Here is a 27,593-nt window from a genome sequence, read left to right as displayed (position 1 = left end):
AATATAGTCTACAAAGTAATTAAAAATCTAAATTTACATTTATTGGCTTAAATAGCCTTCCAAACCAATGAACAAAATATGTAATTTGGAATGCGAAGGAAAATGCATAAATATATTAACTGTTGTCAAAACGTAAATTGTATGAAAATTACTTCATAAACAAGTTTGATAGTTTTCGAACATACGTTGAACGATTTTATTGGTTGAAAATGCAGAGTCTTTGAATTTAAGAACTTTATTCTAATGAAATTTAGAGTTACCTTCTTCATTTTTATCTCAGAGCATATTAGATGTATCTTTTACACACATTTAAGTTCACGTTAGTAAAAGTGTGATATAATCTAATATTTCTAGTCAAAGGGAGATAAGGTGTTAGTGAAATTGTGATATATTCAATCAGGGATGTTATATTTCCTGTCCTTAAAGACACTATTGTTGTGCTTGTGGTATTTTAGTTCTATCCATTCGGCATCTTTCTTTTTGGGTGGTTCCAGTATTCCTCACTTGAATACTTTTGAATCACCCTTAGGATATGAGGCCTGCTTTTAAAATTTGTGTTTTGACGTTATACATGTGATATGCAGGCTTCATAACCTCAGATCCCCTTTCAAAATTCCATTTTATTTAGTTCCGCCCATTGTTTGCTCGTTTAGGGCATACGCATGTTTTTACTTGGGGAATATATGCCGCTTTTCATGGAATGGCACTAACGTGTCACATTGAAGGTTCCATGATAACCGCCATATGAACACATCTGCGGATGTTTCAAAATTCTAAATTCTACCAGTTCATGTTAAATGTTGAATTCTGCTTAAGCCGGTGCTAGGGGGCGTGGACGGTAGTTTGCACTTGACTGTATCGTCCTTGAACAATCAAACCGAGCCTGCAACATTTCCAATTTTGCCGCGTTGGGCTTACTTTAGGGATTCTTATTTCATTCTATTGTGATATAATCTAATATTTCTAGTCAAAGGTAGATAATAAGACATGAACTTCACAAAATTAAAGGTTTCTTGTTTTAATTGTACAATATAGTATGTAAACTCTAATGTTTGTTTGGTGGTAAATAATGAGAAATTTTCGTGGAAACTATTAGAATTATGTCAAAGTTATGTTGAAAGATAGGCAGTCTTTACATAAATCATATAAACTCACATACATGGTGCGAGTATTTGCGAGTTTGTGATTGGACGGTAACTGGCACTTTCTAGTACCGTGTTGGGCTGTCTATGGAAATCTTGTTTTTCTTCATTTTATTTTTTAATTCCGAACATATATATTGAATAACTGCCACTTTTTATGATACAAAAGGGGAGGGCAATCGATAATGTTGTTATAACTTATAGCTTAATCCCTATGTATATTATTATTAAAATAGCAGTCCCTCACAAAACGGACAATTATTCAATACGCATATAAGTATATAAGTTAGTTTTGTAGTTTGCACGAGATAACTGTGACCTAACGGTTGTCATGTGTCACTTGACAAAGATACAAACACCCCTTTTATCACGCCCGTTAAGGCCTCAAGAGACGGTAGGATTTTGAAGTACAACACAAATTAAAAATAAGATGAACAAGCAAATCTTAATGTGTGAAGGCTACTATTTCTTGAATTTGTAAACCTTAAGTCAAGATGTAAGGGATAGAACATGTTCTATTTTTAAAATCTTGTCAAACAGATTTCTACAGACTTCCCACAATGACAAGTAACAGATTACCAAATTATCTCCTGATAATGGGTGTAATGAATGAAATTCCAGAACAATTAGGGCTAAAAGGTAATCATAGTAGAAAAATGAGGTAAAAATGATGTTGATAAACTCTTCAGGAGACCCAAAGTTGTGGTATGTTCGAATCCCAAATTGTTCCGAAAATGGTTATGTCTCGGTATTGAACTTTTCTCTAATCAGGGGAGTTAGTTTGTAGGCGGCCAGATAGCTCAGTCAGTACAACCGCAGTACGGTATTCCGAGGTTCCCAGGTTTGAGTCTCGGTCAGGCTGCACATTACAAAAACAAAATTAACAATTTAAAAAAAATTGGAGGTGTTTTAATCATTACTCATGGAAAAAAATATTTAGTGAGTAAAGTATGTAAGAAATCAATTGGGAGAGAACTTTTTTTTTTAGGGAAACCTGAGATGATTCCTACAATTTAGAATAACGGTCTGAATGCAAGTGCTGTATTGCTTAGTGAAATTGTACCTCTTATCTCTAATTAGTGTTGTAGTGTTGAGGGATGTTGCACGTATTCATTATCCCTCATGTACAGACTCAATCAAACCGAGTCTGCAATTCTCTTGCAATTTTGTTGTGATTAATGCTTCTGAGGGATCACTTTGTTTCCAGAGTTTTGTACAACTAAATCCTATCGTCTGTTGAGGCCTTTAGCATGTAGCGAGTATGACAGCTTGATGCAGTAAGAACTTACTATATAAATTTTAGTTCTAAACCGGACTTTCGAGATATGTTCCTCTCTTTTTACCTCTTCTCATAGACATATGATATATAAAGCAGCAATCGATTGCAGAATAATAAACAACAAACACACAACTGTTCTACGCGCAACCATTGAATCTACGCACAAACAGTTAACGGGTGTGTTAATTATTTTAGTCAATATTTACAAAATAAAACGTTTCAACAGTTCAAAAATTTCAGCATAAATATTGCAGAAAACTTAACTAAGATGTTTTGTTATCGTACAAGACATATATAAATCAACTAGTTCCACATAAATGTACAAGCCTATGGTTCAATTATATCTTTTAATAGCATTTTATCTAAAAAGAAACACCCAAACTACAATGTGTTGGATTGAAGCTTTAAAGTTTTTATGTATAATTGTGTGTTATTGTGAAATGTTATGTAATTATTTACTATGTCTATCTTATACAATAAAATATGTTTAAACTAACAATCTGGATATCATTCAACTGAAACATTTTATCATTAACAAACGCAGTAACCTACTTATTTCAAATGTTAATTGTAAATGACCGGAATGACTTTTTATTATCTCATTCTGTTACTGATTAGGAAACATTGTACATTAAACGGCTCTTATCAAAGACGCATTAAAATTGAATGACATTGTACCAGAAATTACGAAGCGATGCAGATCTCTTTCGGTAAATAAATGATATTTATTAATATTATGTTAAGAAATATGAAGTTGTCTTATTTACGTACTTTTGATTCTGTCTTATATACTTTTATTTGCTATTTTAATTGTAACATCATTTAATTTTTTTTTTCAGTAATCTGCATCATTCTTTTTGGTGTTATTTCGACATCTGGTAAGTTCCATATTTTGGCCCAAATATATTATAGAATATTACGCCAGATTTGAAGATGTTATCAGTTAATTCTTAGCTATATTGCTTAACAATTATTCAATATTCATTGACGCTACTGTTGAAATGATACTTTTGATGTATACATCAAAAGAATTGTTATAAATGAAAGTGTAAGCTGCCAAGAACTAACAGAAATTCAAAACAATACAAAATCAAGAAAAGATGTTTTGTCGATACAAATTTCTAATATGTTGAATATTTCTCTTAAACTTGTGGTCGATTTCTTTTATGTAATTATACACTTATTTCCATTTAGCGGAAACTGAGTGTTTTGCCTGTAGCAGTGTCCATACAGTTGCTGAATGTAAGACTACAAAAACGTGCAACGCTGATGAGGTAGATTTGTGAAAGACATTAAATTAAATGCTCTGTTATATACATGTTGTAAATTTAAAAATTGTAATGTCATTGCCTTTATCCCAGCAATAAAACAATTGATTCTATTGTTCCATGTACTAATACTTGCTAATCGACAGTACTTTCTATATTAGACTAAATTCCGTTGCTATTTACCGCTTCATTTATTTAAGATATGCTTTACTGACTTCCTACCACAAGGAAACAGGACACTGTATTCATTCGGATGTCGATCTGAGACAGTAAGTGGACTTTACAATTTTCATATGTGTACATATTTCAAACTTTCAGACTTAATTTATATGCCCCCTGCTACAATAAATAAAAATGTTCTGGCTGATGTTATTTTTAATAATAAGGTTGAATACCTTAGATTTCACAAACAAAATCATGATATCTTGATATCAAACAGTGAAGTTTAATTTATTTCTTGAATCAAATTATCGGGTATTTCTGATTAATTCGTGTATTGAAATTTTAGTTTTTCACTTGAATGTATATTTCAGAACTGTACATCAGTTGTTTCAAATACAGGAAATATGACAAATGGAGCGTCACTTGTAGGGCGTTCTTTGACTGCGTCACCATGTTCCCAGTGCTGCAAAGAGCATCATTGTAATAGACATATATGCCAACAAACATGTGAGTTATCGTGATCCAAATAATAGTTGAAAAGGACAAATTATAAGTGTAACACTTTCTTTGTCCGTTGTTGCCATCACGACCCTACATTTTGTTGTCAATATTGTTTGTTTTAATGGGATTTACGTCGTACATGGTATAAGTCATATGGCGATTTTCAGCTTTACTGGTTGAGTAAGTGTATCTCTGTGCGTTACTTCAGGCACTAACAGGCACCTGATTAGAACCAACTACGTTCCGTAAGCTATTTAGATAGCTTTCTCACATGAAATAATCCATAGACTCTTGTGCGGCTCGAACCTACAGCGATGAAAGACAAGAGCTTTGAAGGCAACGACCTTAATTGCATGGGCACGGACCTACCCCTTTGTCAAAAAAATGAATTTTCACAATTCACTACATATACGAGTACGATGTTAGGCTAAATCATATTAAGTATTTCGCAGAAATGTATTCAAACATAAAATTAATTAAAATATATATCAGTCACTATAATTTTACAATATGTCAAGGGAAAAAATGTAACGAGATATCCAATCGACATGTCATTTATAGGTTGTAATAATATATTATTGTTCGATTGTAATTTCAAGATTCGCTAAAAGAGTGTTCAGATAGAGAAAAGGTAGGCTGTGCCACCCTTGAACAATTTGCAAATATATGTGCAGATACACAGCGAGCTTTATCAGTTTGTCGGCGATTTTGTGGATTATGTAGCTACGGTATGGTTTGTTTGGTCAAATTAATTTTTCTTAAATTCCACAAATAAAACACGACAATTACAAAATAACATATGTTTTATTATTCGTATGTTTCCTTTTCCATAAAATAAAATGTCTAATTTTTATGAACACTTCAACTTTATAATTCTAAAACAATTCAAGGAGGTTTTTTAAAATCTACACAATTAGAAATTGAACAAAATTGCCGGAACATTTGACTTGAAATAACTGATAATTCTGTAACTTTATTGAGTCATTATTTCATATCCTACAATTTGTAAAGAAACACCGCCATCTTTGAATAAAAAATAAATACTTTGGTGTATTATTCTTTTTGTTGGAAATGACTGAAAACCCGATATATGTATTAACACGCTCAACAATTTTCCGTTCCAGTTGGTAAATGTTTCTAGCAGAACTGTTTGGTTAAGCAAAAGTTATAGCAAACTTGCAACTCCAAGAGGGCTAGATTGTTTTGAAGTTTTGTGGATACAACGCAGTTCATTTTTCTTTATCCATTGGTTTTGCATTCAAATCAACATAATATTCGTTTCAGAGTTTACCATAAGCTTCAATATAATTCTGCATCATTTACTACAATTTCTGTAAAACAGATGTTTATTTTCTAAGAAAATATTGATTTGTACGAAATGACGCAGTTGAAAATAAAATATGATAGGGCGCAGTTATGATTCCCAGTCCTGTATTTCAACAGTTGATGGTCAGTGGGCATCATGGCTATCCTGGTCCAGGTGTGACGTAACCTGTGGAGACGGGAACCAGTCGCGTAAAAGAACGTGTACAGAGCCAGCCCCTGCAGGAGGGGGTCATAATTGTCAAGGACACTCTGACGAAACTCAAATGTGCACTCTTCAGCCATGCCCAGGTTGAATTAGTTACACACCAAAAATTGTTAATATAATTATCTTATAACTCTTAATAATTTAAATATCATACAGTAATTACAGGAAATATTGTTATATTATTTATAAAATCATTTCGACACATACACACATCTATTTAATCTAAAACATCTCACGAAAATGTACATTAATTTGGATAAATGGTACAATTGACCCCCATGCTTTGCTTCGATTAACATGACAATTGTACTTAAAATGTTGTGGTTTGAAAACCCCAACAGTTGTTCTCGCTTGTAAAGACAGTTTTCCGCTTAACATAACCACAGGCAGTGCTCTGATAGGCTTCATAACCTCTGATCGCCTTTCAAAATTCCAGTTCCACCCATTGTATATTCGTTTAGGGCAAACAAATGTTTTTACTTGAGGACCATTTGCCGCTTTTCATTGATTGGCACTAACTTGTCACATTTAAGGTTCCATGATAACCGCCATATGAACACATATGCGGATGTTTCAAAATTCCAATTCATGTCAAATGTTGAATACTGCTTAAGCCGGTGCTAGGGGACGTGGACGGTAACTTGCACATTCCAGTACCGTCCATGAACAGGCTTAATCAAACCGAGCCTGCAACATTTTTAATTTTGTCGTTTTGTGCGTTCTTTAAGGATTCTTTATTTCCCCTTATTGTATGAAAACATTGTGCGTACTCTTACAGTGTGGTCACTCATTAAAGGCTCAACCAAACAACGCTCGGTTAACCCAAATGCCCGTTTTTCTCACCCAAAACTAATACTTTTGATTATTTTATTAACGATTAAAATGTATTAAAATTTTCTTTTTCTTCAAAAACCAATTAAATGTTGGGTAATATTCAATGAAGTTTTAGAATAGGGTTATAGCAACATATTTACGTAAAATATTATGCTTTGTATCTTAAGTACATGGTCACTGGTCAACATGGAGTAGCTGGGGCAGCTGCAGTACAACATGCGGTATAGGAATGCAACGTAGAGACCGAACATGTTCAAATCCCTACCCTGCACGTTTTGGAGACCATTGCTATGGCGATTCCAGAGATGATAGATTATGTGTTGATGCAATTTGTCCAGGTAAAATATTAACGCCTTATGATTGCATGAAAGATTACAGTATCAAAATAATCCATTTCAGCGTCTTTCAAATAAGACACAAGAGGCTTTTTATGTCGCTCATCTGACCAAATATGCAACTCATTCTCAGTAGAGTGCAAACATATATATACATGTATGTCGAAAAGTATTTTCCAAAATTTCATTGGCTTTATGTCATAGTTTAATCCTAAAAGCATCAATAATCTCACTTGATTTTGACTTTTTATAAACGTGCTCCTTGCGTTTCCATTACTTTTATCCATGTTGGAAATTATATCTGATTTTAATGTGCCAGATAAGCCATGTGCTTTAAAAGAAGGTCAATTTGCGCATTTTATGAATGAACTGCTTTTACGTATTTTTGGCACATTTAAGAATGAAATTGCGTGCCTAGGATGACTTCATTTCGCTGTTATGAACGCAGTTGTAAATACAAATGTACATACGCTACTGGAATGAAACAATAACAGATAAAACGATTTTCAAAACTAGATTAATAAAGGGAAAAATACAATATGTTAGAATATGCAAAAAATATACATGGCATGTATGTGTGGATTTAATTTGAAAACTCCACCCCTCTGTACCCGCTTGTGTAAGACTTAAATAAGACTGCATTTTCAACAAATATTGATGGAGACCCACTTATCAAGCAAAAGACGACTACAGCGTTCACAACTTTTTCTGTTATTTAACCTAATGCCCTTATACACTGAACAAAAGTTCTAACCGATCACCCTGAGTTTTCGCTTATATATGAAAAAGAATAATACCAATAGATCCGACTTTTATTTTATTTCGAAGAGAATGAACACATTGAGAATAATAAAATATAACATTTTTCTATTTAAATAAAACTTTATCGATATTTAAATTTTTTTTTTTATGAACAGCCACTCACCTGTCTGATAGAGGCTCCAGCATTCAACATTTCAACTGCTACGGCATGATCCTGCATCAACATTCGTGCCATGTGTTATGTTTTTCACTTATAAAGTTAACAAGGATTTATGCAATGTAAAATTTAATACTCACCATGCTCTGTACGAACATTTCGTGCCAAAATGTGTAAACCGCGCCCTGTCTCCCGCGTGAGTGCATGGAACCGTATTAAATTATTTTTCATTCCACAAATCGGTTGAAAATGACACAAAAATCACTTCTGCAAAATTTTATAAGGATCTATTGACCCGTTATAAAATAATCAAAATTTAAAAAGTGATCGGTTAGAACTTTTGTTAAGTGTAGTTGATTTCACATGACCTTTTTTAAACATGACCCTAAAATCATAAAGACACTGTGGAAGTTTCTTTTAAAACAATCAAGATTATTCAGAGACCAATACTCGAAGCTTTTAAGAATACCATTAAGAGAAAACATTCTGAAAACATTTAGTGACGATCTAATGAACACCTAGACATCTATGTATATTTTTACAACCCTATTGTAGACGTCGATATTTCCTAAAAAATTAAATAAAGCTTATCATTGAGTACCTCTAGCTCAGACGGGATGTCAAAAAGTACATGCATTTATTTTCAGACTCTAATTCAAATATTACATTATAGTTACCGACGGTGGTTGGAGCACGTGGACCTCCTGGACAGCATGTACAGCAAGTTGTGGAGGTGGGATAAAGTCTCACTATAGGGATTGTAACAGTCCTATGCCATCTGCAGGAGTGAAACCATGCTCGGGAGCTCCGTATGAAGTGGCATCGTGTAATCAGCAATCTTGCCCTCGTACGTTGCAATTGATTTGATTAATATAACATAACAGTAATAAGGTGGTTTGGAGAAACATACTTTAAGTGATACATATACTTTCATTCTTGAACGTTGTCAAAATCCAAAGCTGTTTGCACATTTTCAAATTTTCAAATCTAACCTTTAAGGTACCTTACATATTACTTTTTTTAAAACAATTCTAGATTGTTACTTTGACGATACTATCATTTTTCAGGCTTTTTAGCTCACCTGTCGCAAAGTGACATGGTGAGCTTTTGTGATCGATTTCGTCCGGCGTCTGTCCGTCAGTAAACTTTTACTTTAAACGACATCTCCTCATAAACGACTAAGCCATTTTCATCCAAACTTCACAGGAAAGTTCCTTTGGTAGTCAACATTAAAAATTGTCAAAAGAATTTAATTCCACGCGGAACTCTGGTTGCCATGGCAACCAAAAGAAAAAACTTAAAATATCTTCTTTTAGAAAACCGAAAAAGCTAGAGCTTTAATATTTGGCATGAAACAACATCTAGTCAGTGTCTACCAAGTTTGTTCAAATAAATGCCATGTGGTCAAAATTGGCCCTGCCCCCGGGGGTAAGTTGGTTTTTCTTATTTGTATATGGTAAAGACTTTAAAAATTCTCCTTTAAAAAGCTCAAATAGCTATAGCTTAGATATTGAGCATGAAACATTTTTAGTGGGTGTCTACCAAGTTTGTTCAAATAAAAGCCCTTGAGTAAAAATTGGCCCTACCGAAGAGGGTTATTGTTTTTCCCTTTATGTATATAATAAAAACTTAAAACATCTTCTTTTAAAAAAATCCTAAGAGCTAGAGGTAGGATAATTAGCATGAAACATCTTCTACTGGGTTTCTACTATTTTTGTTCAAATAAGGGCCCTGGGAAATAAAATTGGCCCCGCCCCAGGGGGTCATTGATTTTCCTTATATGTATATAGTAAAAACTTAAAAAATCTTCTTTTAAAAATCCTAAATAGGTAGAGCTACGATATTAAGCATGACACATCTTCTAGTGGGTGTCTACCATGTTTGTTCAAATAAAAGCCCTGGGGTCAAAATTGGCCCCGTTCTAGGGGTCATTGTTTTTCCCTTTATGTATATAGTAAAAACTTAAACAATCTTACTTTAAAAAACCCTAAGAGTTACAGCTAAGATATTTAGCATGGAACATTTTCTAGTGGGCGTCTACCATTTTTATTCAAATAATGGCCCTTGGGTTAAAATTGGCCCCGCCCCAGGGATCATTGATTTTTCTTATATGTATTTAGTAAAAACTTAAAAATCTTCTTTTAAAAAACGCAAAGAGCTAGAGTTTAGATATTAAGCATGAACTATCTTCTAGTGAGTGACTACTAAGTTTGTTCAAATAAAAGCCCTGGGAAAAAAATTGCCCCCCCCCCTAGAGGGGGTCATTGTTTTTCCCTTTATGTTTATAGTTAAAACTTTAAAAAAATCTTCTTACAGCTAGAGCTTAGATATTTGTCATTAAACATCTTCAAATGGGTGTCTTCCAAGTTTGTTCAAATAAATGTCCCTGGGTTAAAATTGGCACCGCCCCGGGGGCCTATATACAGGTGAGCGATTTCAGGGCAATCATGACCCTCTTGCTTACATATGCAACTATCAAAAATCAGATCTAGCCGGTAAATTAGATAAAAAAACATTAGAATGATATGAATTCAAAAAAAGATTTAAAACCATTTATGAAAATGATATACTTTATATCATTAACCGCAGTTGATAAGACACGTTGTCAAAATGTAACAAAACAGAAGGTTCTGGTTTCAATTTCCACTTATTTGTATCTGAATTTGAATTATTTAATTGTATCCTTTTTCAAGGTTAATCATGAATACTTTTCTTTTTTCTCAGATATTGAAAACAGGAGCCTCTTGTGAAATGTTCTTTCGAAAAGAATGTTTACTCCTTTTTTACATTTGTTGTTGAATTTCTTACAAAAACATATTTAAACGTTTCGCAACGCAGGGTGACTCTATTTCTAAACTCAAATTATTTCTTTATAGACACTGGTTATTTTCACTTTCGTATAAAGGTTTCATGAATGGGGGTCATTTATTCAAACCGGGGTCATATTATTTGTCTTGTGAGCATTTGGGTAGTTCTTAACACTGCAAAAAATAATCATAAAGGAAAAAAGAAAAAATGTTTTTGTTTTCTTTCGGGTCATGTTATTCTTTGGGTGTCACTTAACGTCAGTGCATTGTAAATCTAATAAATCTTGGATTTTAAAGGGAACAATAGAAATTTCACAAGCATCAGATTATGTCTTTTAATCATCTTAAACCTGACACCAATATGTACAAATATTCATAATTACAAATATTCATAATGGTATACGTATTCTTATCAATATATTTTTCAGGAAAGCTGTCGTCGTTTTTTTACTCTCATCCGGTCAATGTTGGAAGAAGGTATTGGTTTCCTGACTCAAAAGGATCGATAAAGTGTACTAATTCTTTGCTTTATTCTGGATGTGGTACCATCGCATTTAAAACTGAGGTTTTCGAAGAAGGGTCTTACTACGATAGTACTACTGGTGTCTTTACATGCAATTATCCGGGCGTCTATGTTTTCACACCCTCATTAATCAGTATTCCTCATGAAGGTATTGACTGTGATGTTTCGAAAAACGATCAATCAATAACGAAAATTGTTAAGGAATTTGGTAATTGGAAAGCATCAGTAAGTGTAACGGTGACCTTACATCTCCAGCGAGGCGACAAAGTGTCCTTGTTTTGTCAACATCTTGATGGCGATTTAGATTCAGCTTCCACCTTCAGTGGATTTCTTTTGCACTCTGACAGCTAAAAAAATACTTAATTAACTTTAGATTTATCATACACCTTATTGCAACTCCGATTCTCGTAATAAAACTAATAAGGATGAAATGAGTTGTTATAACTTATATATTGATGAATATATCGTTATCATATACAAAATACGTTTTGTTGATAAAAATCCAATTTTGCAACAAAACAAATATTTGTTTATATATATTTACAAACAAATCTTAGACATTCAATTTAAACAGTAACCAAACACATAAACTGGATCCCCAACTTTTTAAATAAAGATGCTCTAGAAATATAGATGCTAAACTAACGAACATTGTCATACATAATGTGAGAAAAAAACGATTAACTTACGTTTAAAGAAGATACCATTTAGGCACAAACAATAAAGGTGAAAAATAAAAATTTTCAAATGCATACCATTTAAAGTAACCAAAAAAACTAAAAAAAAGACAATAACAACTTTCAATTAAAGTTGATGTTCAAAATGAAAATAATCATGGAAATCCAGGCATAATTCTAAGCAAATATGATGTTTATGTATAGCATGATGGGTGATGATAAGGAAACAATAAGAAGATTCAATAAAATTTTAAGAAATTATATAAAACAAACAACTTTTGTTAGAGTGAACCTTATCACACATGATGTGTTTGATGATCACAAAAAATATATGCCAGGTTTAAAGTAAACACCTTTAAAATAAAAAATAACAATGAAAAAGATTTAACTGCATAAAATCTTTAATCAGAAATCTGGTCGCAGTTGCGGATGATTGGTGAGAAGAACAGCTATCAATATACTCCCTATAGTCAAGCTAAAAATGATTTGCATAATATCCATACTGACGTCTATCAATATTTCAGGTTACATAGAAATATTGTCAGTACTGTTGGAGTAATAATAAATATTGTTATATTTGTCATATTTTAAGCACATTTGTTAATAATAAAATGTTTCAACTTAGGAAGAAAAAAGACGTGCATGAAATCCAGATCTCCGTTTTTCAAATTTCATTAAAAAAAATCAGGATGTTTTGTGTTGTCACTGGATCCAAATTATGTGTTAAATTTGCCATATTTTCTGTCTATTTTTTTTTTTTTTTGCTATAGCAACCAAAGTTTACAAAATAGAAGAAAAGAAAAAGACATGCATAATTTCCAGACTGTCATCTATATATATTTCAAGTTTCATAAAAAATATTTTCAGTACTCTTTGCGTTATTATGGGATCAAGTTATGTTGACGGACAGACAGATGGCTGGAGGGAGGGAGGGTAAACTTAAAGACCACTCCTGGTACCGATAAGAGACTAATAGCATATGTTCCTTTTATAATTATAAATCAAATCTGTAAATGAATAAAGTAATGACAAATGTCAATCATTTGACCTAAAAGTTCAAGATAATATATAGAATAAATCAACATGATATATAAGTCATATTTGTTCTTTTTTCCACGTATTTATAAAATCCGTATAACATTAACCTTAGCAATTAATTCAATAACTTAATCTTAGTTCTCTAAGTTTGAAGTTGAAATATCAATTGGCATTGTATTAAAAACGTCCTTTGTAAAGAATGTCATGAATAAATATCAGAGTCCTCAGATCATCTCACGGATCAGATTTTAGTTTCTTAAGTTTTCTAGCTGCTCTACTACGTTTTGTACATAAGACTAGAAAGTTGATACAACCACTAAGTACAAAACAACCGCCTGCTGCCAAGAAACTTGATGTATAGCTTCCGGTAGCGTCAAACAACCAACCTATAATACAAAAATAAGCTCTGCGTCATACATGTATAGTTTTCTGTAAACAAAATACAAAAATAATATCAGGTAGCATTTTACAATCACACACTAGAATAAATATGCATAACAAAACTTCTGTGAACGACATTTTTGCAATATATAAATGTACATGGGGCATTTCATAAATTCATAAAACAGTCATAGTTTCCTGTACGTGTTTCAAAATTCTTATTTTTCTGTCAGTCTCTCAAAGTAGTTCTCCTTTGTAGAAAAATCCTGTTTTTACAACGTGTATCCGTTTCATAAAAACGTCGCAATAATCCTGAAGCGGATAATGTTGTGTATATTGCTAAGAAAATAGTTCTTGGTTTATAATGATGACCTACCAGCATTTCTTTAATCTTTGGAAACAATCAAAAGTCACAAGGAGCAAGGTTAGATCAATAAGTTTGATGCCACTTGACATTAAGATTGATTTCCTACAAGATGTTTGAGCGCGCGTATTGGTATGGAGTAGGTGAAGGTCACGTGTGTCTGTGCGTGGTACTTAAGTACTAACTAAAGTACTGAACCATAAGAAAACTAGTAGAATTCTTCCAGTGTATATCTGGAATCAGTATCAATCAATTCTTCCATCTCTTTTTCCGATGAAGCTAAGATTGAACGACCTGGTATTTCATAGACTTCAACTGACTTGCGCTCTTATCTAAATCAACGGACCCATTTTGCAACAATACCATATTGTAATACATTGTCTTCATAAATTTTTTGTTAACCTGCATGGATATTGGTTTCAGAATAGCACAGTATACCATTTGCTCTAACATAAAATCCGTCATGTTTTAACATGCTAAAATATGCAATAGCATAAGTAAAACTGATGCGTTTCAAGCACAAGAAAAGCTTGCGCATCCAGCAAAATGTCCTTCGGCACAGTAACAATTCTAACATATAGGTATACCACAACATTTGAAGTGTTACTTAAAGTTGTTAACGAATTTATGAAATACATCACGTACATACGCCTAGAAGCTCAAGCTACATTTGTAAGATTTTAACTGTTTATAATTGGTCATAGAGACTGCCAACAAAACTCGTTGTAACTTAAAATTAATACTGCAGAATAAATATCATTGATTGTAATCAATATACTTTCTTACAATATTTTTCTTGTAGTTGTTGAAACCAAACATGTTAAAACCAAATAGCACGTTAAAATCTTACAGTCAATCAAATGAAAACAACATTTACATGGAGCAATTTATGCATTAGTGGTAGGCCATAGAGAACATTTAACAGTTACACATTTGGATTCTGTAGTATGCCCGTGCATATTTCAAGTTCAGAGAGAGGGTGTTTATTCATTATTCATTTTTTATTCTAATTTAGTTGTTTTTTGTTTTTGTTCATCAAACCTGAATACAATACATTTGTGACTTTGTCTATTTACGCATAATGTACGTATTTAACAGTCACCTAGTTTAAAGATATCCTATGTTCATATTTGAGTAAATAACTTAAAAATTTATAATGCAGAAATTAAGTGGAATCTAGGAAACTCTTACTGAATAGGTGTAAATTTGAAAAAGAAACTTCACAAACTCTATTTGGGAGGCTGCATTTCTTATTACAGGTCATGATAATTTGATCCTTTCTTAAAACAAATGCCAGTTTTAATGACACTATGTTTTCATTCTGTGTTGTTTCCCTAAGGCGTGAATTTTTTTAAATGTATCAAAATTTTCAAATACCAAATTATAGAAAACAATATTTTGAACAGTATATCTGGTACTTTGTTCGTGAAGTTTGATTGTACTTTATATCGTCAAATGAAGTGTTCATTGTAATTAACATAAATGTATCTGTTGAAGGGCGATTGTGATACAAGGTATTGCAGTCACTTTCGAGTCCGCTTCCTGAAACAAACCAGTATTGGTGTTAAATGAGAATGTATGTCGTGACAAGAGTAACATCTTATCGCCTTAACCCTGGGTAGACAGACACAACATTTTTCACGAGGCTTACCCCCACCCCTATTGTTTTAATTAAACACACATACCAGCGGCGGCACTTCCAATTAATCCCGAAATACCGTACCTGTACACCCACATCGTCAACCCTTGCATTGTCGCCATATACTTTTCATCTATATACTCCAATATTACAATTGGCTGCACCGTGTACATAGCTCCTGGTGAAAATATAAAATTTCATAATAACCGATATTCTTATATTGTATTATTTTTAAAGATCTTTGTTACAAAATGCTAAGATATCTTAATTTACAGAGATAATTTTTTTTCCAGCAGCATAAAATACTATATGACCTATACATATAAAACCTAATGGAAGTATTATTGCTTGCATTCAAAAGAAATATTCAAAAGCGGTGTAAATTACGCACTGAAAGCATTCCATAAAGAACAGAATATGTAATGCGCGTCCCAAACATCGGGATTACAGCAACAAGCCTTGTAGTTACACGGACTGATAAAAGACAACCGCCTTAAAGACTCAGATTATGAACACATTTCATATCGGCTAGCCATCCTTCACCAGCTTGGCTAACTAATGCTGTAAATATGTGGACAGATATGATTAAAATATTCGAGAAGAAATTAATCCTATCAAGTTTGTAAGTTTGTTTGAAATTAGCATTTATATTTTAAGTTGTACTCAAAATCTAATGTAACTAGGCAACGGTTCAAAACAAGTCAAGACAATATGACTACAAATTAAAGAACATAAACAAAAAGCTTATATAAAGGAAATGAATCATTAAAAATATCTAGCAATCCATTAAAACTTCATGTAAGCATTTGTAAATCTTTCTCTCTACTGGAGCTAGTAAATGTTAATTGATTTTCCCCATCCGCTTTTGCATTTGATTAATATTTGCTTACACATACTATTGATGCACCAACCAAAACAGCATATGCTGTTATTGTTTAAGTGTTTCAGGGCATGCACTAATTAGTCATTGTCGCATGGTTACAATTTTGCTGCTTATATTTCTAGTCAAAGGGAGATGATAAGAACACACATAACAATCATGAATTTCCCCAGATTAAAGGTTTCTTGTTTTATTTGTACAATCTAGTATGTAAACTCTAATGTATGTTATGGGTAATACGCTGCTCAAGTTTGAATTTGATCATAGTTTGATGATTTCTGACAGAGTTATCGCCCTTGAACTATGGAAAAATAAGAATTTTTTAGTATCCGCTCATTATCTCCCCAACGGTTATACACTTTCACCTCACATTTTACATATAGATACATCTTAGGAAAAAGCAGGCAATGTTTGAATTTGGTCATGGTTCGAAGATTTTGGACAAAGTTATCTCTCTTGAACGTTTGAAAACAATTGAAATTTTCAGTTTCCGCACTCTTACTTTGTGGAAATGTATGTAGTCATTATCTCCGGACATATTATACACCTAATGATGATTCCAGAAACAGACGTCATTTATGAGGACATTAATAACGTTTTGATATACTAAAATGATTCTATAACAAACTTTAATTATGTTTTTTTCGATATAAGACAAACAGTGTCTTTTATTTAAATCAAACATACAAAAAAACTTTTTAAACGACAGCCAAGTACTGATATTAAATTCATACTTGTAAAGATTCGTTCTTCACGATACTGATTTCTGAAAAAAAAAATTCACATAATTGCAAATTAAATGCCGGAATTGATCCTTAATCCCCCATCTATAATTGGTATTTTAAGCCGTAAAAGGATTAATTTTGTGATCATAGATAACTACAATATTTTGTTGAGTTTCATCTTGGACAATTGTCGTTGTTTTAAATAGCTTTACTAACCAATAAACAAAATATGTACTTTGAAATGCAAGAAGTATGCTGAGTATGCTTAAGTTTAATAACTGTTGTTAAAACGTAAATTGTTTGCAAATTACAGTAAACTTCACTTATAGCGAACACGGTTATAGCTAACTTCCGGTTATAAGGAACAATTTATTTTGGCCCGAATTTTGCCCTTCTTTATTTAATACAAAAATATACGGTTACAGCGAATACGGTTATAACGAATTATCGCTTATAAGGAACTCATTTGTAAGTCCCAATTTAGTTAAAAGTACAGAAAATTACACTTTTATAACGAACACTAAAATACCGGCTGTCCGTAAATAGATTCCGCATTAGTACGTAATAGTTTTCTATTTAGGATACTTTTAGCATGAGTTCTTGTCACCAAGATAAAACAGTTATTCCTTTTATTGTAATATTTTTTTTCTTTAATAATTTTGCTCGAGTAAATAATTATGATCATTTATAATCGGTTTTATACAGAATCACGCATGCTTGTAGGCATAATCCATTGAAAAGTACAAAGTTTGCTTGATTGAATTGAAAATAAATCTATATTTTCATTAAAATATAATAGAAGAGCTTCAATATAAAAGGAAAGAACAATCGAAGAACTTGTTTATTCTTCATCATGGAAAGAAAACAAAAAGCACTGAGTTTAGAAAGAAAATATGATATTTTATGAGAAATTGAGAAAGGGAGTAAAACTAAAACTGAAATAGCAAAGGATTTTCATAAAAAATTCCAAAAAAGTACAATCTCGGGTATTGTGTCATAAATAGAAATAAATGACTAATTTTTCTTAATCAAATGCTCTTCAAAATGACGGAAGATAGTAAACAATCAGTTCGTTATATGTAAATCTGTTCGCTATAAAAACTCCTGATACAAGGAACTAATTCGCTATATGCTTACAAGGAACTCCGGATATAAGGAACATATTTTGAATGTCCCGATGAGTTCGTTATAAGCGGAGTTTACTGTACTTCTAAAACATGTTAACATACATTGAACTATTTTATTGGCTGAAAGTGCAGGTTATTTATTAATTTAAGATCTTTTATTCTAATGAAATTTTGGTTTACTACTGCATTATTATTTATTTTAGTAACATATTTACCGTATCTTTTACAAACATTACAGTTGGTTTTAGTAAAATGATGACATAATCTTATATTTCTAGTCAAAGGGAAATAATAAAAACACACTTGGCAATCATGAATTTCACCAGATTAAAGGTTTCTTGTTTTATTGTATATTTGGAGGAATAAAATGATTATATTCGATAATGACTTTTTAACGGAGAAATGTACAGGTAAATACGGAGACATTTTCGTGGAAATTATTAGAATTGTGTCAAAGTTATGTTGAAAGATATATCATATAACTTTATAAATGTTACGAAAAGGTATTTGCGAGTTTTTAGGGTGGACGGTCACTTGCACTTTCTAGTACCGTCTATGAACAGGCTCAATCAAACCCAACATTTTCAATTTTGTTGTGTTGTACTTCCTTTGGGGATTCTTTTTTCTCGATCTTTTTAAAAATATATATCGACTAACATAAATATTGTTAATGATCTTTGTTATTACGGATATTTGTTATTTATTTAGTGTTTTAATTTTTTATATTTGATTTGTTTGATTGTTTTTGTTTTGTTTGTTTATGAACATAGGTCTAAGCAACAGAAATAAGATAAATCTTTAAAGACATTTTCTACAGCTTTAGAAAAATTTAATCCTTTCATAGAATTTTCTAACATTTTTGTATGATAAGTAAAATTTAACGGTGAATTCAAAAAAAGAAAGAAAAACATATGTTGAAGCGTTGGATTTTTTTTTGTAAAATGGCAGTTGTCATGGTAACCGTATATTTCAAAACTGTCAAAATAGCCATACTGTGTATTAAAATATAAAACATGTATATGACAGCTTAATACACTCAACAAGCACAATTTTATACAAAGATGCCTTTATCTAATGTTTTATATGGACCAAATGATAATCTGAATATATTTCTTTAAAGACAAATAAACATCAATTCTGTAAATTATTAAAAGTACCGAAAAATATCTTCCATAGAATTTTCAAGATTTTTTGTATGATAAGTAAAATTTAATAATGAATTCGAAAATAAAAAGAAAAAATATGTTGACGTGTTGGAATTTTTGTTAAATGACAGTTTCGATTGTAACCGTACATATATAAAAAAAAATGTCAAAATATCCGCACTGTTAAGGGACACAAATCCTGTCGGTGAACCTTTTGTATATTTTTCATTAATGTTTGTTTGTTTGGGTTTTACGTCACATCGACACAGTGTAGGTCATATAGCTTTACTGGTGGCGGAAGACCTCAGGTGCCCCTCCGTGCATTATTTCAGGCACGAACGGGCAACTGAGTAGAACCACCGACGTGGATAGCTTCCTCACATAAAAGAATCCAAGTTCCTGTCGGGATTCGAACCCACAGAGGTGAGGGGCAAGTTGTTTGAAGTCAACGACCTTAACCACTCGGCCACGGACGCCCCCTTACATTAACGTATTTATGTATAATTGTGTATTATTGTGAAATTTTATGATTTTTTTACTATGTATATATAATATTATATATTTGATAAAACTTATGATCTGGCTATATTTCAACTGAATCATTTTATCATTATCAAACGCAATAACCTACTCACTTGTTAAATGTTAATTGTAAATGTACGGAATGACATATTTTATTATCTCATTCCGTTACTGATTAGGAAACGGCTCTTATCAAAGACGCATTAAAATTGAATGACATTGTAGCACAAATTACGAAGCGATGCAGATCTCTTTTGGTAAATAAATGATATTTATAAATATAATGTTTAACAATTATGAAGTTGTATAATTTCCGTATTTTTGATACTGTCTAATATACTTTTATTAGCCATTTTACTGTAACATTTAATTTTCTTTTTTAGTAATCTGCATCATTCTTGTTGCTGTTATTTCGACATCTGGTAAGTTTGATTGTACCTTTCAATATTTTTTGCAAAAATATATAATATGATATACATGTATTACAATTTATTATGCTAGATTTGAAGATGTGATCAGTTAATTCTTTACTTTCTTGCTTTACAATTATTGAATATTCATTAACGTTACTGTTGAAATGATACTTTAGGTATATACATCACAAGAAAGGATATAAATGGAAGGTCAAGCTGCCAATGACTAACAGATATTCAAAACAATACAAAACTAAGAAAAGATGTTTTGTCGATTCAAATTTCTAATGTGATTTATATTTCTGGAATAATTGTGCCAATATTGACTATATGTTTTATACTTGTATGATGGTTGTGGTCGATTTCTTATGCAACTATACACTTATTTCGATTTAGCGGCAATCGAGTGTTTTGCCTGTAGCAGTGTCCAAACTGTTGCTGAATGTAAGACTACGAAAACGTGCAATGCTGATGAGGTATATTTTTGCAAATTCAAATGCTCTGTTATCAATCTGATTAAAACCGGCTCCTAAGTAACACTACACATTAGGATCTGACGATCACCAATAGGTTGCAACCTTCTCGTGATTTTTCAAACAGCCAATCATCGGCGAGCTTTCACAATTTTGAAAGCGATTCGTTTTTTCAATTTTAACCGCTGGAAAACCAATACTGAGTAGGTAGTTTTCACGATTTCAAAAGAAGCAACACGACATTTTCCATATACTATGCAGGTAAACTGGCAAAACAATCTTGCCCATAAAAACTTTGGTCTATTATGTTTTTAATAACTTCAAGCATTTTTTCTTCTAACAAAAATCAACAAATTGTTTTACTTCCACGGACAACGATATTTTTATACTTCTTTTAATGTCTATCTTAACAAACCGGTTTGATTGCATGGCTTAAAGAAATCCGAATCATAATGAAGGCGAAACATATGCGGTGGTAATCAGATCTACATGTTAAAATACATAAATCTGAACTTTAGTCCTAATGCTCTATTATATAAATGTTGTAAATATGATTATTGAAATGCCTTATCGTTTTATACAGCAAAAAAACATAATAGATTCTAGTGATATTGTTCTACGAACATATACTAGCTTATTAACAGTAATGTCTGAATTATACTAAATTTCATTGCTATTTACCCCTTGATATATTTCAGATATGTTATACTGACTTCCTACTACAAGGAAACGCGACACTGTATTCATTCGGATGTCGATCTGAGACAGTAAATGAAGTTCTCTTTCACTCGTTTATCAAATGTGCTTCAGACTTATATAAGTATATAATATTCTGTACTAGATATCAAATGGTGCTGAGGGTTCATTTATTTCTTGTGTCAAAGTATGTGATATGTCAAATTAATTCATGTAGTGAAATTTCAGTATTGATTTTAATGTATATTTCAGAACTGTTCATCAGTTGTTTCATATTCAGGAAATATGACTAATGGAGCGTTATTGGTAGGACGCTCTTTGCCTACGTCATCATGTTCCGAGTGCTGCAAAGAGCATCACTGTAATAGACATATGTGCCAAGAAACATGTGAGTTACCGTTTTCCCAATAATACTTGAAAAGAATCATTTTATATGTAATACTTTCTTGATCCTCTTTCTCATCACGAGTAAAATGAGGCTACAATTCGTTGTCAATTTTGCCTGTTTTGTTGTTTGTTTTAATAGGTGTTTCGTCGCACTAAAACAGTATAAGTCATATGGCGAGTTTCCAGCTTTACTGGTAGATGAATACCTTAAGTGCTCCAATGTGCGTTATTTCAGGCAAAAACGGGCACCTGAGAAGAGCCAAAGACGTTCCGCAAGCTATCAAAGTAAAGAATTCTTATACTCTTGCGCGGCTCGAACCGAGAGCGATGAGAGGCATAAACGACGTAAGACCAAAATCAATTAAGTATTTCGCAGAAATGTGTTCAAACATAATATATCACAAAATGTGTATCATTTCAAAGTTTTATAACGATATGTCAAGGGGGAAATTTAAATGTAACGAGATATCAAATTGATATGACATTATAAGGTTATAATAATATATTATTGTTGTTCGATTGTAATTTCAAGATTCGCTTAAAGAGTGTTCAGATAGAGAAAACGTAGGCTGTGCAACCCTTGAACAATATGCAGATATATGTGCAGATACACACAGAGCTTTGTCAGTTTGTCGGCGATTCTGCGGATTATGTAGATACGGTATGATTTGTTTCAACAAATTAATGTTTCTAACGATCCACGAATGAAACACGACAATTTCAATATAAATCTATTGATATGTTTTTATTATTCGTATGTTTCCTTTTCCATAAAATAAAAGGTCGAATTTTTATGTACTGTAACACTACAACTTTATTGTTTTAAAAAACTATACAATTAGAAAACGAACAATATTGTCGGAAGATACGCTAGATTCGATGCGTTCGATTGAAATAAATGATATTTCTATAACCCTACTGAGTCATTATTTTGACAGTGGATGGTCAGTGGGCCTCATGGCTAGCCTGGTCCAGCTGTGACGTAACCTGTGGAGACGGGAATCAGTCGCGTAAAAGAACGTGTACAGAGCCAGTCCCTGCAGGAAGGGGTCATAATTGTCAAGGACACTCTGACGAAACTCAGAGGTGCACTCTTCAGCCATGTCCCGGTAATATAAGTTACAAGATGCCAATATTTCTTAAAGTTATCTTACAACGGCTCTAAACTGTTAAACTATTTATATATGATACAGTAATTATAGGAACTTTTATCTTTTTTAGTATTCATAAAATCATTTACATGCATACACACACATATTTGACAAAATAATAACTCTAAAACATCTTAACCCGTTACGTTATATACACGCCTTTTAACGCCTTTTTCACCCCCCCCCCCCCTTTGTTGTCTCAAATGGTGAAAAAATGCCTTATTTAGGCCCCAACACTTGTTTTTGTTTGAGAAATGTTGTTAAAAAAAGTGACCTCTTTTTCGGCGCGGCCCCCAACCAAAAGATACATCAGGGGGTTGCCAGAAGGGGGATGTGCCTTCTCTTGTTTGAGGGTTTGAAGGGGGGCGGAGTCCCCCTCATCGCCAAGAAAATTTTGGACTTGCAAGAGGCTATAAATGACCCCAAATTGATCATAAGGTAACGGGTAAGCAACGCTGAAAAGCATTTGACTCTATCTCAATCCATTGAGAAGTTGCAGCACTTTGAAATCAATTTTGATGGAAAAAATCAACGCAAAATAGTGATTTTTGGCAATTTTGAGATGTCCCCTCATTGCCATGGTAACAGAAAATTTGAGCCTGAGCATGTTGTTGCAAGGGCAAGGGTCCAGTCAACATTTGTGCCAAGTTTGATTAGTGTTGAAGCAGTTTTTATAGTATTATAGCAATTTGAACTTGTAACGGGAGACTTTTCAATGAAAACAGCCATTTTTCACAAAATGCTCATGAAGTAATGGGTTAATGAAAAAAATAAAAAAATCTACAAAACAACAATTTTTCTTCAAATTTATGTGACAGGCCATGTTTAAACATGGAAAAACGCGATCTAGGGTAATTTCAAGTGTTTTCATCTTTTTCTATTAATGAAAAAAATCAAAAAAATCTACAAAACAACAATTTTTCTTCAAATTTATATGACAGGCCATGTTTAAACATGGAAAAACGCGATTTAGGGTATTTTCATGTATTTTCTGTTAACCCATTACGTTATATACTCGCCTTTTAACGCCTTTTTCACCCCCCCCCCCCCTTTTTGTTGTCTCAAATGGTGAAAAAATGCCTTATTTAGGTCCCCAACACTTGTTTTTGTTTGAGAAATGTTGTTAAAAAAAGTGACCTCTTTTTCGGCGCGGCCCCCCAACCAAAAGATACATCAGGGGGTTGCCAGAAGGGGAATGTGCCCCCTTCTGTTTGGGGGGTTTGAAGGGGGCGGAGTCCCCCTCATCGCCAAGAAAATTTTGGACTTGCAAGAGGCTATAAATGACCCCAGATTGATCATAAGGTAACGTGTAAGCAACGCTGAAAAGCATTTGACTCTATCTCAATCCATTTAGAAGTTGCAGCACTTTGAAATCAATTTTGATGGAAAAAATCAACGCAAAATAGTGATTTTTGGCAATTTTGAGATGTCCCCTCATTGCCATGGTAACAGAAAATTTGAGCCTGAGCATGTTGTTGCAAGGGCAAGGGTCCAGTCAACATTTGTGCCAAGTTTGATTAGTGTGAAGCAGTTTTTATAGTATTATAGCAATTTGAACTTGTAACGGGAGACTTTTCAATGAAAACAGCCATTTTTCACAAAATGCTCATGAAGTAATGGGTTAATGAAAAAAATCAAAAAAATCTACAAAACAACAATTTTTCTTCAAATTTATATGACAGGCCATGTTTAAACATGGAAAAACGCGATTAACGGTAATTTCAAGTATTTTCATCATTTTCTGTTAACCCATTACGTGATATACTCGCCTTTTAACGCCTTTTTCGACTCCCCCCCCCCCTTTTTGTTGTCTCAAATGGTGAAAAAAATGCCTTATTTAGGTCCCCAACACTTGTTTTTGTTTGAGAAATGTTGTTAAAAAAAGTGACCTCTTTTTCGGCGCGGCCCTCAACCAAAAGATACATCAGGGGGTTGCCAGAAGGGGGATGTGCCCCCTTCTGTTTAGGAGGTTTGAAGGGGGCAGAGTCCCCCTTATCGCCAAGACAATTTTGGACTTGTGAGAGGCTATAAATGACCCCAGATCGATCATAAGGTAACGTGTAAACAACGCTGAAAAGCATTTGACTCTATCTCAATCCATTGAGAAGTTGCAGCACTTTGAAATCAATTTTGATGGAAAAAATCAACGCAAAATAGTGATTTTTGGCATTTTGAGATGTCCCTTCGTTGCCATGGTAACAGAAAATGTTAGGGAATATTTAATGCAATTTCGAAACAGCGTTACAGCTGCAGAAACACGCTAAATAGCATACTTCATATTTTAGTTCATGGTCACTGGTCAACATGGAGTGACTGGGGAAGCTGCAGTACAACATGCGGTATTGGAATGCAACGTAGAGACCGAACATGTTCAAATCCCTATCCTGCACGTTTTGGAGACCATTGTTATGGTGATTCAAGAGATGATAGATTATGTGTAGATGCAGTTTGTCCTGGTAATATGATACATGTATTTCATTAGCTAGTGAAACAAAAAAGGTGTACTAATATTCAAAAATAACAAACTGTCACCCCCTCCAAGCCATATTATTTAACAAGATGTATAAAAATACTAGTCGAAGAAGTTCCGGATCTTGATTGATGGATGGCGATTTAACAATTAGCTGCATTAGCTTGTCAGACTTATGCAGAGGGCAAATCGCCTAAATGTAAAAAAAAAAACACTGTAGATCTATTTTCTATTTAGAGGCTCACCAGGCAATATAGTAAGTTTAATATACAAAATAAGACATACTACTGTACCTTTGTTACATAGTTACTGACGGTGCTTGGAGCAAGTGGACCTCATGGTCAACATGTACAGCAAGTTGTGGGGGAGGGGTAAAGTCTCACTATAGGGATTGTAACAATCCTATGCCATCTGCAGGAGGAAGACTTTGTACTGGGCTTCAACAAGAAATGACTGCATGCAATCAGCAAAATTGCCCCCGTAAGTTCCATTGGTTTTAATCTTTTAAATGTGTAGTAGTTATATGTCTTAGAGAATGTATTATTAAGATAATAAAACAACGATTTCCTATACACATTATTTTCTTCAAAAATTGGCATCATTTAAAGATGAACAGTAATTCTTGAAACAAAATAGTTCTGTTTTTCTTGAGAATTGTGTATAATGATATACGTACAGCAATGATTATAACAAAATATATTTTCAGGAAAGCTTTCGTCATTTTCGTACTCTCATCCAGTAAGTGTTGGGCATTTGCAATACGGGGGTAAAAAAGGGTCAATGGTGTGTTATGAGTTCACTGTAATTGGTTCATCAATACATTTACCTACATGTTCTACCATTGCATTTACCAGTAAAATATTTGAAGAAGGGTCTTCCTACAACAGTACGACTGGCGACTTTACGTGCTCTTATCCAGGTGTTTATGTTTTTACGGCTTCGGTAATCAGTTCTGCTGGATCTACAATTGATTGTGATATATCAAAGAACGATCACACCATTGCAAGAATTATCAAGAATCAGTCAGAGACTATAGTGTTTGGATTTGCAACGATAACATTACAACTCCAGCTTCGTGATAAGATTTCCTTGTTTTGTCAGCATTTGTCTGACCATTTAGAGCCATCTTCAACTTAAAAACATAAGATTAAAATGACTTCCAATCTAGCTCCTTATGAATTTCTAAAAGTGGCATACAAATGACGAAAAATGAACGAAAGTCTCAAAATTTTCATATCGGCTATCTAACGTCGCTAGCATAGCATGTTCATAACCAAGTCTACACAATTTCCATGTAATTTTGGTGTTTTTAAGTTGCAAGCCTCCAGAGGAGCCAAAATATTTCAAGAAAATCAATATTGAGAAAAATGTACTAAAATTTTGAAAAAGTAAAAACAGTCAAGATCTAAGTTATACATGTATTTAACATGTTATGTGCGGTTTAAGACTGATTTTGCAGTATTTATCTCGATTTTTATTATGTGTAACGAACGCAGTAAGGGCTCTTTTTGCATATGTTGACCACTTTTTGGTAATTTTCTTGGATTGTAAGTGCCGATTGCAGTATTTAAATTACTATTTTTGTTCACCTCACAAATATTTTACTTTCAAATACATTCTAAAACTTTCATAAAAATTAACATAAATCTGAAGGCGTGCTGCTTTAATCCTTCCGATGGATCACTTTTTGCTTATGATGTAATATGTGGACAAATCGGTTTCTTTAATTCAAAAGAAAATTTTAGTCTATCATTGTTAAAGTTTATAAACATGTGTTTATTTACTCTCTAGATGCTGCAGATTTTACAGATCAATATCAACTTGTTACCGTCCATTTTTTGTTTTGTTCGTTTTTTCGGCGGATCAACACACCTAATGTCATTTGGCACGGCAACATGAAATTAAATATTTTGCCTAACCTTGGGTGTTGTAAATTTAAAGAAACACCTGCCGAAGCTAAGAGATGCCTATACTAGTTTGAACCCATTAAGTCGCCTCTTTCGATAGGCAGGGAAAACCAGTGGCTTTCATTCTGATGCCTCTACCCTAAAATGCAACCCCCTCAGTCATAAGCGGAGGTCACTGTCCAATATAAAATAATTCAATAGTTAAATGATATAAATGAGTGTAAATTGTCTGCTTTGAACATAGTACATATTTTAATAACACACTATGGATGCACCCATCAAAAATCCCGTTCATTT

General features: G+C 32.9%; 1 protein-coding gene across 1 annotated transcript; it reads left to right on the top strand.

The window, feature by feature from the left end:
- Nucleotides 1-3,037: 3,037 nt before the first annotated feature.
- LOC132749879 (uncharacterized) lies at nt 3,038-26,526 on the top strand. Its single transcript, XM_060739792.1, has 21 exons — nt 3,038-3,131; nt 3,261-3,299; nt 3,616-3,695; nt 3,890-3,958; nt 4,223-4,358; nt 4,952-5,080; nt 5,796-5,966; nt 6,885-7,055; nt 8,645-8,818; nt 11,207-11,647; nt 12,846-12,933; nt 20,025-20,056; nt 20,183-20,221; nt 20,609-20,688; nt 21,384-21,452; nt 21,634-21,769; nt 22,301-22,429; nt 22,707-22,877; nt 25,205-25,375; nt 25,696-25,869; nt 26,096-26,526. Exons 1-21 carry the CDS (start codon nt 3,116-3,118, stop codon nt 26,524-26,526), a joined length of 2,946 nt encoding a protein of 981 aa, XP_060595775.1. The 5' UTR covers nt 3,038-3,115.
- The last annotated feature ends 1,067 nt before the right edge of the window (nt 26,527-27,593 follow it).

The sequence above is a fragment of the Ruditapes philippinarum genome, unplaced genomic scaffold (assembly GCF_026571515.1).
Source record: "Ruditapes philippinarum isolate M1 unplaced genomic scaffold, ASM2657151v2 ctg3621_1_1_1_1, whole genome shotgun sequence".
NCBI classification, from domain to species: domain Eukaryota; kingdom Metazoa; phylum Mollusca; class Bivalvia; order Venerida; family Veneridae; genus Ruditapes; species Ruditapes philippinarum.
The sequence above is the reverse complement of the archived record's forward strand: the minus strand, read 5'-3'. Positions and strand labels throughout refer to the sequence as shown.